We start from the raw sequence: 18,737 nt of genomic DNA on the forward strand, positions 1-18,737 counted from the left end.
AAGACCTAGATGTAGGCCGGATTTATTATTTATTTTATTTAGTGTTCTGTCTGACGACAGGTCCATATGAACAGGATCCTTCCATCCTTTTCTCGGACTGGGACCTGTTCATATACGTTCTTGGCAGATGATCCAGAAGTGGTTTGCCATTGCCTTCTTCTGTGTGTGAATGGAGTAATTGTTGGGATGCCACGGAGAAACCGGGGAAGCCCTCGGAGGAAAACTCCGTGTTGCCTAGACCACGGCCTTGCCCAACACAAGTTATAAATTCGGGCACCGCTGGGAATCGAACCCGAGACCCCAGGATTAATGGGCATTAAAAAGTGTGTTAGCGCTTGAAAGTCAAAGATTATCTAAATATTTAAGAATTCAGTCCGTACCGCGAAGAAAACACACCTGTTCATTAAAAAATCAAATAGTTAACGCTGTTTAAGAAAATATTCGCTGTTTACAGTGAGATTCATACGAAACCTACATACATCAAATGTATACTTACTGATTGTTAAAGTAGGTGGTACAAATAGTTACCACTAGACTTCAAATCTACTATAACGTTTAATGACTCTGCATTCTGCCAAAATCTGTATTTATGGATTGATAAACAGTGATTATTTCACCTTTATGATGGAGGCAGCAAGCACATCTGAAATGTCGATAAACTTCTACCACACCTCACCAGGCTACAACCCAGTAGGCAGTCAACTTTACAAAAACTATTTTAAATTATGGAATATATATACCAAAACTATTATTTTCGCAACATCATTAACAAATTGATCTTTGTAATGGTAAAATGTGGTGTTTTCTTTGTGGTACGGACTGAGTTCCTTTGGCCACACTCTTCATGGACTTGTAGCAGACAGGAATGATAAACAATTGAATCGGGAATTCTGAAGGAGTTTGACGGTCTCCGGGCTATATTTTCGGAGGTGGGGGGGGGGGTCGACTTTAACGTGTTCTGCAGAGCATCTGGACCGTAGTGGGTCGGACTGAATGTGAAACAATGCTTAGTTTCCGAAGAGAGGCGAGTTACTAGCAGCTGTTACTGTGAACTGCATTGTATAGGAACACATACTGTGGGTGACAGCTGGGGTTAAGCATTCCAGACTCAACATGAAATTAATTCGACATTAAATTATGTGCACAGGTGCAAAGGAACTTCTCGAAAGATATTCTTTCCTGAATGAAACGATAGATTGTTTCTGTAGTTTTAGGCTCTAAAATATAGTACGCGGTTGTCTTATGTCAGTGTTACGGAACGTATAAATTATTAATGTACACCAAAGTTTCATGGACAGAAATACGGCATTGGATATGATCACTGTGGTCACTTTGGTCTAAATTTTCTCCCTATCAGTCAGTTGTCAAAGTTCCCCAATCGAAATTATTCTCTTTCGGTGGGAGACCAAATTTCACACACCAGTATAACAGGTAAAAGTGTTTTATAAATTTTAAACTCAAAGTTCTAAGACAGATTCATGCCGAATGGCAGTAAGAATTTTCCAAATCTAATCTTCCCTTAATTTCTTTGGAAATTTAATTTTTATTTATGTCTCTCCGTCTCAGATAATCGAGCTTCTTCATGAAGATGACTGATTTCTGGGATTCTGGGACGTTGCGCCGTGTAATCTGGTAGATGTTTACCGACGTTTCAGATATGCTTGCTATTTTCATCATGAGGACGATGACAAAATATGCTATATTTCCAACGAATTCATTAGCCATCTTTATATTGAGACTAAACACTGTATTCTTATGATATAACATTGACGTATACGTATACTTCTCCAAGCTTCATTCTGAACTTCGTCTCGCACATCGATTTCCATTTTCACCGTAGAATCTTGTGGATTCTGCATCTCGGAAGTGAGTTAAATCAATATCAAAGAGAAGGAACTGTCTCTGCCACCTCACATGTTGCAGAGCAAACATACATCCAAATTAATCCCGTCAGATAAGCAGATAATTGAGTTAAGCTCCGCCAGAAACGAATTAACGAAGTTCAGAACACACGCTTAGTGTAACAGCTCGAACAGAAAAGAGGCGGTCACAATACCCTGTTGTTGTGTACTGAAGTATGAAGCATGAAAATAGATAATTCCAAGGAGCCTTCTTAAGAATCTGGTAGTTACTCTGCTGGTAAAGAAATTTTCAGCTCTACGGAATACCCAAATATCCATTACCGTGCTCACAACAGACATCCACAGGAACCTATTCTGAGCAAGATAAATTCAGTATAAAACTTCCAAACTATTTATTTACGATGCATTTTAATATTATTCTCCCACATACAGATACGTCTCCCAAAGGGTCTTACATTCATGTTTAGCGACTCAATTTTTTGCACGCATTTTTAAATTCTTTTAATAGTGTTATATGCCCCGCCCATATCATCCTCATGTTGTCACTTTAATAATATTTGTGGAACAACACAAATTATAAAGCCGGTCGTTATGCAGTTTCCTTCGATCTAGAAATTCTTCTCGGCAATCCCGTTTTCTATATCAAGCCATTCCCTTCATGTGACTATTCAAAATTCACAACAGCAAAAACAGTTAAAATTAGATTTCTGTATGTTTTATGCATGACATAATAGTCTTTCTTATAGCTACTATTATAGAAGGCTTACAAGCCACAAAGGATGGTAAAACGGTATCATCATCTACCAATAATCATCTGATGGCGAAGTAGAATGTTGGCTTCATGAAGAACATGACACAGTTTAATATATCCCAATCACGGCGATCACCCTGATGACGGAGGCAGTAAATACCTTTGAAACGTTGATAAACTTCTACCAGAATGCATGGCGTAGAGACCCACAAAAGTCATCTTTATACTCGCCGCCATTAGAACCTGAAATCTCACGCCTTTTATGACCTCACAGGCTGAAACTACTAATTGATACAATTATTACTTTTTAAGTACGTAATTCTTCTAAAATAATTGTATTAAACTATTACGTGACTAAAATACTGAGGATAAAATTGCTACAGTTACGATATTGTGCGTTTTGATACCTGTCAGTAACCACGGAGTGAAAATGCAGTAATGGTACTGACATTTGCAGTCTCATGTCAACAGTTTTTAAATATCTTACTGCTGTCTTTTGAATTATGTAGCTTTAATAACATCGCAGATGGATGTGAAGTCTATTGTACAGACGCTGTGAGATCTTTTAAATTCACTTTTCCATCAGCTTCGTATTTATAAACTCTATATTAACGAGAATGTTTTTAAACCTTCATCTACCGGTCTCTATTTCAGCTGCTCCGACCAAGTAACTTGAACTGAAGCATTAATTTCCAGTTTCGTTCTGCAGTGGGAGTTGTAAACACAATGGACGGTAATAATTAGAAACGCTGTGTCCTAGAAATACCGAGTAAACGCAAACTGATTCTTTTTAAACTAGTTCCAGAAAATTGCATTATAAAAAATTCAGAAACTTGGGGACCTAATTGAGTCACACTGAAAACGGGGCCTCCAGATAATTATGGCAGGCGAAGCTGCGACTTCAATAATAATAGAATATTTTATTAAGGTTCTGTAGTGTAAGGCCTGAGTGTTATCTTAGTATAAATATATCACACAAATAACAAAGCAATTCTTGGTTTAAAACTTTTTTTTTCATCTAAAATACTATACTCGTTGTGATCTACCATCATGTGAAAGCCACATTTACAGGAAATATATTATGAATAATTACTGTGTTATTCACGAAAATATTTGAAGAAAACTAGTCACTTTCATAGTTTCAAATGTTACAAGGTTTCGACATGCTTTACCCCACACGTCCACCGACTGTTTAACTGAAAGTTATTGAGTATGTATTTATTAAATTTCCTGTTTTCATTGGTGTGTGTAGTCTCAGATCTAGGTCTGAGGCTAGCTGAACTAAGAAGCCCCAACTGATAGGCTTTGTCCGCTTAAACCCTTTCCACTTGAAGACGAAGGCCTTGTAATACTGGGGTCTGGGGTTCGATTCCCGGCGGTGCCCGAATTTATAACTTGTGTTGGGCAAGGCCGTGGTCTGGGCAACAAGGAGTTTTCCTCCGGGGGCTTCCCCGGTTTCTCCGTGGCATCCCAACAATTACTCCATTCACACACAGAAGAAGGCAATGGCAAACCACTTCTGGATCATCTGCCAAGAACGTATATGAACAGGTCCCAGTCCGAGAAAAGGATGGAAGGATCCTGTTCATATGGACCTGTCGTTAGACAGAACACTAAATAATAAAAATAATAATATAATTTATACGATGGACAAAGTCCAAAAGAACTCATTTTACAACCTATGATCATGACTTTGTGAACTTTAAACCGTCAGATTTTAACACGTGTCACAGAAGGCGAGGTTGGTTATAAAGCCAGAGATATTTAGAGACCATGGAACGCGCGATCTTTTCACTATTAATTTATTTACTTATTTAATTGTGGCTTATTTGTAAAAGCTGTTATTAACTCAGAGACTGTTGAATGTCGAAGTATGAATAATGAATTAGAAAAGCTATCGAATGAAGCGATCTTTGCCTAATTCAATGTACTGACTATCCCGTTTCGGAAACTGCTTTAAACATCGTAATCAATTTGACCCTTACAAAAAATATTATCTATTTTAATAGACCCAATTGATACATAATCTATACGAGATTTAAGCTTTGGTGCTTGGTCTTCTGGGTATAAACGAGAACTTTTATGTAGACACTAACGTTTCGGAGGAACATAATCCCTCCTTCCTCAGGCCGAAAAATGGAAAGAAACAACACGTTTCTCCAAAACGTTGGTGTCCATCTATAAATCCACAAGGCGTTGTAAAAAGACCAGAATGGTGTAATCTAGTCCAATCTAATCTTGTTCTAATTCTAATGAAAATTTTGTTAGAAGCTCGTGAACGCTTTGTGTTTCAGTTGCCACCTCCGCCACAGCCCTCGAAGCCACCGGACGACAAAACATCTCCGAGACCCTTGGACCCAGTGAACCCGCGACTGCCTCCCGTTCCTTTCTACGGTGAGTATCTTATTAGGCTACTAAACAAAACTGCCAAAAGCGAAAGATCAGTCAAATGTAGGCCTAAATTATGGCAAAGATTAATTTAATTTATTACAATTTAACTCTACAAGAATACGCCTATCCGTACGAATGTGGTGGGTCAATAAAAATTACAAAAATTAAGATATTTCTCGTTATTCCTGTATTTAATCTTTAAAACAGTACGTATATATGAACAAATAATTTTACAGTTGAAGCACAGATTCAAATAGGTGTAGACGTTCCTAACATTTAGTAATATCAAAACGTGTTTAACTCACGTTAAAATAATCACATTTTATAAATCTATAAATACATTGGTATTGATAACTGCGTTTAATTGGTAAGTTGACTGTCTTCTGTCGCGTTCCACAGTATAGTATAGGAGATACTGACCGATGTTTCAGAGGAGCCTACAGCTTCCATCACCCTGATAATGGACGTTCCTCTGAATCGTCCGTCAATATATACCAGACTATACTGTGCAACATCCCAGAAGACAGTCATCTTCATACTCTTTACTGTGATAACCACAAATCTCGTCAATGTTAAATTAAACTCGAAAACTTACTTCAGAGACTTTCAAAACAACATTCAACAGACAGCAGTGACATCATATCTCAGTCTCAAATAAACGGTTAATTTATTTATGACTAAAAATTCTACTGTAGTCAAATATAAATCGATTTTAAATTGTGATATGGCCGAAAATTTCAAGTGTTCACAGACATGCTCCGTCGCCAGTGGAAACAGTGTTGCATGTCCACTCTGATCGATCCATCGTTGACATCACGCAAGTGGACCCTCCCATAGTCACTATATCAACACGATCGCATGATCGCACTCAAATAGAGTTCGTTTATAATACACGACTCGAAAAATATACAGTGTGTATGGACATATCACGGACAGAACATGCACCATAGGGCATTAACCAACACTGTCACATGATGGAGGCATAAGATCCTCTGAAACGTTGGTAAACTTCTATCAAACATCATCGGACAAAATCCCAGAAATCATTTTCGTGTTTATATTTCACAAATTTATTATTATTTATTATTAAAACGCTTCCGCATTTGGGTGAGATTTTTATGGAGATCCGCACGATATGACTTTCAGACAAGGATTTGCCACTAATATTAATTATATGCCTGTTTATATTCTCGTACTTAACAGGTAGGTTATCAGGCGTCGCTTTACCTGTCTGTAAGTCACAAAACGTTGAGAACCGCTGAGATAATCCATGAACCGGAGCGAAAAATGGGAAATAAAATACAGTTTATTTGTGTCCGCCTCTTTCATAAAATTAAATTTATAACATTAGCCACAGGAGACAAAAAAACCATTTCCACATAAAAAACGAGTTATAACCTAAGGGGTACAAATTCAAATTAACAAAATTGTTTAAAATTCATGTGGCCTTAATTTCCCATTGAGTTCAGAGCACAGTTGAATGTATGTCGCTTTAAGTCACATTAAAATTACATTACTCCACGCAACAGCAGGACTGATCACATTCCTGAATCAGATACATTCTTCGAAACGGCTTATCACCATTGAAAACTTCTTTACATTTATTCACCATAAAATCTTCAAATCTTATAGCCCATATATTTAATTCTCTTATCTTAGTGATGCTTCTAATATCCTGGCAACAGGTTATTCATCAAGAACCTGTTTCATAACCATCAAAATGTAGTAATTCTAATCTCCACACCCTAATGTTAAAACCTGGTTAATTCAATCTCCGGGGAAGGGCTGCCAATAAGATAGAAGTCTTGATTAAATATACCACCACATGTAAGATATATATATATATCAACCGAATTAATAATCTCATATGGGCATACGTGGATTTATCCTTTATCCTTCGTATCTCAGTCCTGGTCCTGAAGACTAAAAGTAATTGGTTTCTGCAGCATCCGTTCTTTCATTATCCTTCGTCTGCTCTGCGTGACATCTATCCTCATTCCTCCACTCTGGTCTGTCCATTAAACTTACAATAGTGGTTGGTATCTTCCACCTCCCCTCCTCCAAGCAGCCACTACTTACGTCCTCCTTTGCCACATAAAACGCTTCAACTGCACATAGTACCCCAGCAGAAATTTTAATCAGTGGTATATTTACCACCGCCATTGTCTTCCATCCAAAGCCCTTTGCAATGAAGTCTTCTAGGGCGATCAACCGTGTCGGAGCTTCAAATCTAATACTGAAGCCCTTTGCCATTAATTCGTATGTACAGTGGCCAAATATTTGAATAAAACAAATTAATTCTTTCATTTAAATTGGAAAGTGTTTTGATAACAACTCGAAGATTTTTGGTTACGTCGGCATGTTAATCTTTATGCGATTACCATATTTCATCTTCCACACTAAAGATGGAAGCGATATTTTGATCCGAAACATTTTAAATACCTACAAAACTACAAGACGTAACACAAGGGACTGCAATCCTAATTTTCGCCACCGTTAAACCTAAAATCTAATAACTAATAAATTTGTCCAGTACAGTTCAATACCGTAACGAGACATTTGAGAGACTTTCCAGTGTATAGTTATTGTGTTCATGTAAAAAATCACGTGAATATGAGATTTCAGGTTCTCATGGCGTCGATTATAAAGTTGACTTCTTCTGGGTGTTGCGCAGTGTAGTCTGATAAACGTTCACCGACGTTTCAGAGGTTCTTACTCGCCCACCAAGCATATTTAATACGCCGTTAAATTCCTACCATGCCACCCGACGTAATATCTCAGAATAAAATCATCGTCTTCCTCGACGCCACGAGAACCTGAAATATCACCTAGATTTAATTATGTCAATTATCTGTATATCAACGATTTTAACCGCACTGAACACAATTTCTTAACACCATCACACATTTATGAATGCATTGTGTATCAAATTAAATTCTACATCAAGGGAATTAACTAACTTAATGTTTGTTACTTAAGTGTTGTTAGCTCGGCAGCTTTAATTTAATCTCAAGTTTAATAAAACAGTGTAATTTATTTTTCTTAAAGTCTCTAGCATCTGCATCAATCACAAGTCAAAACAGAAATGTGAAAAATCACGCTTTCTATCTCGAGTAGCTGTTATCAGTCCAACCATCACAGTCTTATCATTTATCATCTGTCGTCGGCACCAATGGCAGGGTAGAACGGCGTTAACCAATATTGATAGATCTAAGACAAATCCAAACTCTACTGATGGTTCACTGACCACAGCAAGTTATTCTCTAAGGGCCTACTAGCCTCGCCATGACCCGTCAAATTTGACGAGAAATAAGCTTTAGTATGCTGTACATTAAAACAACTTACTATAGTATTATCTTTGTAAGTTGCTTTTCAAGTACAGGCTTCATAAGATTTCTTTATAAAGTAAATTAAATTAAATTAAAGAACGAAACCAAATTCCCGCCAAACTCACCAACACAAAACCGACTGCTTGACTACAGACTCTCGCTTAACGCTGACTCCGCTAAACCCCACCATACGCGCCATTTTCTTGCTACCATAGTCGCTACTGTCAGAATACTAACCCTCACTTTGATAATACCAACATGACAACTTTACGAGCTACGAGATCGTAGGTAAACTAACGCTAAGTACGGAGCTACGATATAAGCAAATACATCCTGAAACAGAAAAGTTTCAGAAATGAATGAACTAGACAAATGCAGTCAGAAATGTCAAAGTTCCGTGCTTGTAATGTTAAGTAGTTTGAATGCATTCTACGACAGAAGAAGGATGTTCCAGCTAAAACTCTCATGAATCTTGTTGGCGGGAAAACCAAGGAGAAGCCACCGCGCTCAGACTTATTGCAGTGTAACACGAGTTTTCACTCCCACAGTGCTGCAAGTGTGAAGTGCTTCCATACGAAACCAAGTTCTTCTTACGTCTACCAGGTTCTCCTACGTCATGTATAATTCGCAGTTACGTATCTGGACCGAATTTTTTACAAAATCCGGAAGCATACAAACATCATCAACGTAATAATGTTATACTCGGCTGAGATACAGGCATGCACATGATTTGGCTCTACTCCATTCTTCAGGTAGTTTGGTTATCAACTCTTCCCACTCTAGAGCGAGCGAAGAACACCTTATAGCAGTGGTATTCAATCTTTTTTGTTCGCGTACCCCCCAGATATAATTTCTCTTCAACTTTGTACCCCCAAAGTTGTTGGTGTATAATTCAAGTTATACATATTATATAATCTACATTTAAAATAAATTAAATAAATTACATTACTGATTATTCAGTGTTTATCATAAAATAATATATATTTTTTTAAATTTCACGTACCCCCTAAGATGTCTTCGCGTACCCCCAGATATAATTTCTCTTCAACTTTATACCCCCAAAGTTGTTGGTGTATATTTCAAGTTATACATAGTATGTAATCTACATCTAAAATAAATTAAATAAATTACATTACTGATTATTCAGTGTTTTTCATAAAATAATATATATTTTTTTAAATTTCACGTACCCCCTAAGATGTCTTCGCGTACCCCCAGATATAATTTCTCTTCAACTTTGTACCACCAAAGTTGTTGGTGTATAATTCAAGTTATACATAGTATATAATCAACATCTAAAATAAATTAAATAAATTACATTACTGATTATTCAGTGTTTATCATAAAATAATATATATTTTTTTAAATTTCACGTTCCCCCTAAGATGTCTTCGCGTACCCCAGGTTGAATACCACTGCCTTATAAGGCCGTCAATGTCTGTCTGTCGAATTAATCCTACGAGGTCAGACAAGCCGTATGGAAATCATTTTTGTGTGTTGAAACTGTAAGCGGCCGAAGTGATGATGATAACTTCATGACGCCCGGTCTAGATGGACACTCGATGATGAAACTATCACGGGCCATGCTTCCCATATGATTGCTTTCTCTACTTACGAGATCGCGCACGCGCGAGAGAGAGAAGGAGAGAGAGGGAGGGAAAATGATTGAACTGAACCCGAGTTGCGTCTTACTGGAAAATCTCTCTGCTTTCAGTAGGACACCTTAAGATCGTTTCGTCGAATTGCTTCCTTCGACCTTACATTTTTTCCTTTTTTGTATCCGTCTAATATCTTGGCTATTGGAACCCTGAACACTTTTATGAGCCAATGTGAGTGAAAGGGGTGTTTATGGGCAATATAAGACACCTCTTGTCATACACTCACGTGGGAATGTGGGGCTCTGACTTAAGTGTAAGAGGTAAAAGTCACTTTTATTTGAAGGGAAGAAGAGGTTATATTCACTATTCTTTCAAAAAAAATTCCTTAAAAACTTCGCACTTCGTCCAACCGAAATGTATGCCCCTAAAAAATTAAAATAATATTCTTAAAATTTTGAAAAAATAAAAAAATATTCACAATTATAGTAATTAGGAAATTATTAAAATACTTTCGGATGCCTACAGTCTTAAACCCAGCAAATTTGGATGTCTTGGTACGTCACTTGTTGGACTATGTTAGCAATTTACTGGAGAGACTGAGGAAATCCAAGAAAAAACCTGTCTTAAGACATGAATCCGGGACCTTTAGCCCTGAAGATAGCAGCAGTACACTCCTCCTAAACGTCGGTATGTACTTAGACATCCACACGGAGCAACATCTCTGAAGACAATCATCGAAAGAACCACCGTGAAGCTCAAATTTTGTAACTCCTGAAAACGACAGAAAATATTTTATTCCTACGATGTGCAGGGGTTTTTTCCACTTCTGACTTAGTTGACCGATTTTTTGAGCCAGTCTCTATAGACGGCCTTTAGTACGCTATAGGTCTACACATATGCATGACAGATATCGATACAAAACTAAACTTCCATATGAAATATATGTGACTTACTGTTCCATATGCTACTTTAGAACGTGTGTGAGCTGTAGAATTTAAATTCACATACCACGAGTGAGGTGGGAAAAACAAATATGAAAGGTGACGACATAAGGAATCGACAGGAGTCGATCGTCGCCCATTTAAAAGTCAGAGATCCTTACATTTGCCTGAAAAGAGACTGAAATAATAAATAATGTAATAAGAGTAGGTTCTATAACCTTGTCGAGATTTGAACCAAACACCTCTCGAATGCAGTTATAAAGAGTTACGTTTCACAGCAACTTGATCTTGGCCGAAAAAATCCAATCTTTAAAACTTTTATCCCGAACATAAATATCTGTTACTCATTTTAATGATTGAAGAGTTCCTATGAAATCGGAAATTAATGGGGGTCTCAAAACTAGTAATGTAATATATGCCTCAAAGGTTATATAAATCACCAAGCACACTACGATAAAATCTTATAGACGTATAAATTATATATTTGTTACAAGAAAATAAGATACAGCGATAAAGTTTACTTTAACTGACCGCTGATTTCTTTCGAGTTGTCTTCAACAAAATAAAAATATCTCCGCACTACAACATTCACTTCGCGTCATAATTTACAACTTTTTATCTGCAACGAAAGTCACTGCTGATATGTATCCAGTGACAAAAATACATAAAACTGTTCACATACATTTCACGCTTCATCAGACAACATTGATTTCTCCCCCTCCCCAATTTCTCTGCCTTTAACATGAAAAATACATGACCCATATAAATAAAACAAGGAGATGAATAAAATTATCAGAATTGTGTTCAGTGAAAATCTAAGTGTTTCATGAAGGATTTCTGACCGAGTTTCAACATTGCTCGTACCATTAAAATTTCTCTACATGCGAATTCGTGCCCGAAAGCACACACTTAAAATCATGTATTTCAATCATAAACTTGAATAAACGTGGGAGATTCTGGTTTATTTAATCTGTATCAATTCTGCTACTTTTTGGAAATCTTTTCTTGACATGAGTTCAACAGACCAAGTTTTCAGCGAAGCATAGACGGCTATTATAACGTACGTAGCATTCTTCAATACTGGTCTATAGTATATAGTTAACAAAAATGACAGTGGAACCATGGTTCCGGAGAATTTGACGTAAATACGTCTATACGGAAAGGAAGTTTATATATTGGCTTTATTCTAAACATTTCCTTTATACATGCTTTACAATTGAGTAAAGTTTGTTTAAGACTTTGCTTATTCAACTTCAATTAATTACGCTTAAAATGGGTCTGTGGTAGCTGAATGTAATGTAAAGTAATGTAATGAGATGAGATGTAAGGTAAGGTAATGTAATATAAGCTAAGGTAATGTAATGTTTCCTAAGTAACAACAATGCTGAGTAAACAGATGAGGTTTCCTAAGTAACATAATGAAGTTACACTTTTTCGTAACAATTTTTCGTAACACTTTTTCGTAACACATTTTTGCCGAATGACACTGACCCTAAAATATAGACGTATAAGTTTGCTTCTATGGTATAGAATATCAACAATGTTGATTATCAATGAGGTAAAGGGACAGAAGAGAACTCGTTTGAAAATTCTGTGCACCCCAAAGTGAATTTCATTTTTCCACTCTTTATTTTGAATTTCATCAAAATGTGGCAGTATATTCAATACTTCAAAGCCGGATTTCACTCATTTTGTTTGAATACACCACGTTTATTAACCATGTCAATAACAACCTCCTACGTAATTCTGAGAAATACCATTAAAACATTTCCACGAATCAAATCTTATTTTGCATGCTGACCGTGTTATAACAAATGGCAGAACAAGTGTAAAGGTTTGTAACGAGTAGTAATTTAACTTGATGGCAACCCTGCTCAGTTTTAATTACGTCATGTGCCGAATTCATATCTTGCTCGTTAATTAACTTCAGTTACTCGATATTATATAAAAGCTGCTTCAATGTGACGGCCTAATTTCCTTCGAAAGAAAGACAAAAACTTCTAAATTTTCTACGGCGATATGCATGAACGGTAAAAACATTTTATTATCAAAAGTTTCATTTGCGAAAACAAGAGAAGCCGAGGTATGAATCAGTTCAAGTGTTTCGTACACAGCCCAACCTTGCTGAATTCCGATGCATTGTGCTTGAGAAGCCAGTCGACGCAAAACGTATTCCTTGCTTCTAACCAATAGAATAAAAATAAACAGGCTTACGTGTAGCATAGAAAGCAATCAGAGTTCCATGAAGTTGAGGTTGCAGGCAATATCCTATTCATAAATCATAAAAGCAAAATGTTAATCTTATAAAAAAAAATTAAATTGTGGGTGTGTATGTTCGCTTGTAACTCAAGAACGAATAAACTTGTATCCACAAAAACTAGCTTACTTATTCCTTGAGATCAGCAGAGATTACACAAAGGTTAAATTTTCAATAAACGTAATGTTCTCGAGTCCCTTTAACCACTCTCGCCGGTGGAAATCGATCGCAACCGATCTCGTTGATATTCGGTCGCTTAATGCGGGAATCGGATAATCGAGGGTCGGTTAAGGGCGGTTCCTGTAGCTCGATATTAGTTTGTTTCAGCGGGGGATATTACAGGAACTAATTTCATAAACCCGAAAAATATCCTGGGTTCAAGTCTCGGTGAAGATGTTGGGTTTGAGGAGGATGATGATACCTCCTGTGATTACACGTGTCGAATGGGCAGGCCTGTATATAGCTTTCGAGGAATGCGAGCGTTTGTCGAATTTTAGCGACATTAGAACTGCGGCCATACTTCTAGTGTACTACAAGAACAAACATTCACTAAAGAATGTTCATAACTCAAAATTTCTGGTGGCTGAAATACATCTTACATCTTACACAAATTTTCAATATTCTACATGCCTTAACTATTCAAAAAACTGAAATTATGTTCCGTTACCGTTTTCTGAATGTCACAGGGTTAATAAAGAGTTCAGTGAATGATTCTGTCAATTCTGTATTACAGCATCGCGATGTGTTATCAAGGATTATAATTTTTCGTAGTCTCAAACACCATCCAACTTTCTTCTTAGAGCATGTTACATGTTTCGACTGATACTCGGTCGGCATCACGCCCATAAATTACGTACAGTCCTGCATAACTTACTGCACGTTTTGCCTGCAAACAAAAACAGTCTTATATCTTTCGGGTATTTTGAAAATTTCAACCAAAAATATATATATATATAACTTATGTTGACGATGGAGGCAGCGAACACCTCAGAAATATCGGTTAATTTCTAAAACACAACACGTTGAAACAACCCACAAGACAGCCATTTTCATGTCGATGTTCGTTTCTAGGTTATAACAAAATGTCGAAGTTCGTTTCTAGGTTATAACAAAATGTCGAAGTTCGTTTCTAGGTTATAACAAAATGTCGATGTTCGTTTCTAGGTTATAACAAAATGTCGAAGTTCGTTTCTAGGTTATAACAAAATGTCGAAGTTCGTTTCTAGGTTATAACAAAATGTCGATGTTCGTTTCTAGGTTATAACAAAATGTCGAAGTTCGTTTCTAGGTTATACAAAATGTCGATGTTCGTTTCTAGGTTATAACAAAATGTCGAAGTTCGTTTCTAGGTTATAACAAAATGTCGAAGTTCGTTTCTAGGTTATAACAAAATGTCGAAGTTCGTTTCTAGGTTATAACAAAATGTCGAAGTTCGTTTCTAGGTTATAACAAAATGTCGAAGTTCGTTTCTAGGTTATAACAAAATGTCGATGTTCGTTTCTAGGTTATAACAAAATGTCGAAGTTAGTTTCTAGGTTATAACAAAATGTCGATGTTCGTTTCTAGGTTATAACAAAATGTCGAAGTTCGTTTCTAGGTTATAACAAAATGTCGAAGTTCGTTTCTAGGTTATAACAAAATGTCGATGTTCGTTTCTAGGTTATAACAAAATGTCGATGTTCGTTTCTAGGTTATAACAAAATGTCGAAGTTCGTTTCTAGGTTATAACAAAATGTCGATGTTCGTTTCTAGGTTATAACAAAATGTCGATGTTCGTTTCTAGGTATACTTGTGGATGTACATCAACATTTCGGAGAAACATACCGCCTCTATCTTCAGTATGATCCTCCCAAAATATTATCTACCCGCAAATCTATACGTCACTATTAACCCAAAAGACAAAAATCTAAGCTGCATTATACCAGCCATGTTGCTTCTGTCACAGCTTCGATGCCCGGAGAGGTACCACCCGCTTACGTGAACACCAACAATCACGTGTCTCCTGCAGGAGGGGCATTTCCTCAGAACGGCTATACTCGGCCAGTCATACAGCCACTGCAACCCGCGGGCAACAACACGACAATCGTGGTGCGGGAACATCAAGGTTGTGGCACCGCGACGGACTTCACTACAGGCGTCGTTATGGGCGCAGCCCTCAGTAACTGGGGCCATGGCTGGGGCTGGGGAGGCGGCCTTGGCGGTTATGGCTTCGGACACGGTGGAGGCTTCTACCATAACGACACCACAGACGTGCACATCAACAATCACTACGACGTCAACAACACAGTCATCAACAACGAGGTCACCGCCAATACCACGACAACCAACAATGAATTGACGTATGTGCATGATGATTATGGTGATTTAGGATTCGATGATGGTGATTATGGGATGGACTGCGGTGGTGATTTCGGGTTTTAATGTAAACGATTTATCGATTTAAGTGACTTCACCCGTTCTACTATGGTGGGGAAAAAAATACATAATTGCAATCACTGTAAACACCAAACACCTTTTTTTACTAATGAACATGGCACGTGAACATTACTGCCCCTAAGCGGAAGTGTAACATTAATAGAGAGGAAATGGCATGATAGGTAGGGGCCTAAATTTCATTACACCGCTGAAATATATTTAATATTTTTACGCAAATCTTTTTTAAACGCGAGGGTATAGGAAACAAAAATAATTTTAACACATCAGAAATAGAGGCCTACATGGACTGATTTATTTTAACACCACAATTTTTTCTCTCTCCCCACAGTTTGGTTCCCGGCTTTCGTCACTTCATCTCAATAAATTTTCTGAAGATCTTAAAATAATTTTCCGTCCCGCCAGTATTAAAATCATTACATTTCATTCAAATTTATTTACTTATTCCCCTCTGAATCGTAAAGGAACTTAACCGGGAATTTTAATGAACTTCCAACTGCCCATATTTTGTTTCGCTATTTAAAGTTCGGATATTTTTTCCTCGAGAAATATAAGCAGTGAAATTTGTTCCATCCCTTCGCTCTTTATTTAATGCATTCCGCACTACTCCCCCGAAAAAAAAACATCATAATTTGAAATTCAAAAGAACTCGATAGACTAGGAAGCTCTTAAAACTGCCACAAATACACAGAGACGTTTTCAGACGATGAACAACTGTTCAGCGTTCCCCCTCCAACAAAGAGATAAAACTCTACATGCGGAGAAACCATTTTTTACATGAATTACAAAGTACTTTAGATTTCCAAATAAGATAAATATATAAAAGTGAAGGGAAATGTTGAATATTCCGTATGACTCGTGTATGTGTGAGCGTGTGACGGTGTTTAATACATAGTAACTTTAACGTGTTGAAATAAATGTTTTTTGTGTGTTTTTTTTCTCAATGTCACAAATAGACACTCAGGAATAATGGTGTAATAAAACACTAAATTAGCAAGTACTTTGTTATAATAGATAACCGTGTGTAAAATATAAGGGAGAAAGTTCGTATATACATAAAACGTCAATTCCTCTCTGTTAATGTAACGTTGTACGAATAGCAACATGGACAGTTAAATTATAGTCACGTATTAATAGACGTCAAACCGCCTATAATATTCAGTACTTTAAATTATAGTGTTAAACTTCGGGAAAATTTGTATATTTTCCAGCAGTGGATGTGAGAACTTTATATATATATATATATATTGTTTAAGAAAAAAATATCTGTTCATGGTGTGGACTTGATCAACAATTTTCAATTCCTTAAAAATTAACGCTGTGAGTTTAGAACATTGTCGGATGGACATACAAAGGCACGTGAAATACATTTGAAATGAAGCTAATTTTCTCAGACTCGGGCAAGGTTGATTTAAACGTATTTATAGCGAGATGTGAATCCTCAAACAAAACAAAGATAAATGGGAATATGAATTATATTCAGAGATACAAGCTCACGTTAAACAAAGTTCCGCGATTCTACTTAACTGTGGCAGTCGATAACATGACAAAATGCGATTTGTTTCACTGCAGACAAACGTAAGTTCGGTGTCTAAAAGGTGTTGTACACAAAGTGGATTAACTGTTCTACGTCGTGTTTCAGTGTTTTGTGTGTATGTATGTGTGTTTGTGGGGTCCAGTCCATTCAATTATTGGTAACCAGAACAGGACAGACAATAAAGCAAGCTGTGCCCGAGAGAGCTTACAACAAAACACACTCAGCGGACCAACAGGATTGCACCCTTCAAACTAACCACAATACAGGTAAGAATATGTAACCACTTGGTGTATCTGGAATGTACACAAGTATCTTGGGATTTTCGCTGGTTTCAGTGTGTAAACTATAAAAGTGAAGTGTTATAAGATCTGAGGTTCTCACAGCGGTGAAAATGTCGATGTTGATCTTCAGGGTTGTAATGCCACATGGACTTATTACTATTATATTATTTAGTGTTCTGTCTGACGACAGGTCTATATGAACAGGATCCTTCCATCCTTTTCTCGGACTGGGACCTGTTCATATACGTTCTTGGTAGATGATCCAGAAGTGGTTTGCCATTGCCTTCTTCTGTGTGTGAATGGAGTAATTTTTGGGATGCCACGGAGAAACCGGGGAAAAAGCCCCCGGAGGAAAACTCCGTGTTGCCTAGACCACGGCCTTGCCCAACACAAGTTATAAATTCGGGCACCGCCGGGAAACGAACCCGAGACCCCAGGATTACAAGGACAGCGTTCTAACCGCTGGACCACCTCATCTTATTATTATTTAGTGTTCTGTCTGACGACAGGTCCATATGAACAGGATCCTTCCATCCTTTTCTCGGACTGGGACCTGTTCATATACGTTCTTGGCAGATGATCCAGAAGTGGTTTGCCATTGCCTTCTTCTGTGTGTGAATGGAGTAATTTTTGGGATGCCACGGAGAAACCGGGGAAGCCCCCGGAGGAAAACTCCGTGTTGCCTAGACCACGGCCTTGCCCAACACAAGTTATAAATTCGGGCACCGCTGGGAATCGAACCCGAGACCCCAGGATTACAAGGCCAGCGTTCAAACCGCTAGACCACCGTGACTCTCTAAGCCAGTTACACAGTGACTTAAAATTTCTAGATAGATTGATTGCTGTCGGTTAAAAGTAATGAAGTTTTAAGAGAGGCGATAATAAACTGACCATTGCTAGAAACAACATCTATTTCTGCTGATAATAATTATGCTAAGCTGATATAAAGGTAATCTAAACTATTCTAGAAATCACAGATTTTTATTTTTAATTACTTTTAGAAATATATTCGATAACTTACAATGTAGCAGTAATATAACTGATAATCGTTAACTTTTCTACGTTTCAACATATGTAATGAACGTTTTTGTCTTTCGTGTTTTATCATTGTCTGCCGACATTTGCCGAAACTCTTGGAAGCCTTCAAAATATACACGGCTTATCCACGAAAACCGAATTTTGTACATTTTAAACCAAACCTCGGAAATATGGACAAAAATTATGTTACTTTTGTGGTTCTGTATGTATATGTTCCATTTAGATCTATAATATTTTCAAACAATCATACCTATAACCCGTTTTTCATTTTGTAATTTCCAACAAATTTATTAATGTTACAAACTTAAGGGAATATGAT

General features: G+C 37.1%; 1 protein-coding gene across 3 annotated transcripts in view; it reads left to right on the forward strand.

Moving 5' to 3' along the window:
- LOC110831666 (uncharacterized) overlaps positions 1–18,737 on the forward strand; it is a 167,486-nt gene that overhangs the window by 123,656 nt on the left and 25,093 nt on the right. For all 3 annotated transcript variants that reach the window (XM_087359647.1, XM_087359645.1, XM_087359646.1), the window contains exons 5-6: positions 4,908–5,007; positions 15,075–17,365. In XM_087359647.1, coding sequence (XP_087215773.1) covers positions 4,908–5,007; positions 15,075–15,550 — 576 coding nt within the window. In that variant the 3' untranslated portion in view covers positions 15,551–17,365. The remainder of the gene's footprint in view (positions 1–4,907; positions 5,008–15,074; positions 17,366–18,737) is intronic.

The sequence above is a fragment of the Zootermopsis nevadensis genome, unplaced genomic scaffold (genome assembly GCF_977971745.1).
Source record: "Zootermopsis nevadensis isolate Lab colony 2312 unplaced genomic scaffold, Znev_1.0 Znev_ptg000032l, whole genome shotgun sequence".
Lineage (NCBI taxonomy): Eukaryota > Metazoa > Arthropoda > Insecta > Blattodea > Termopsidae > Zootermopsis > Zootermopsis nevadensis.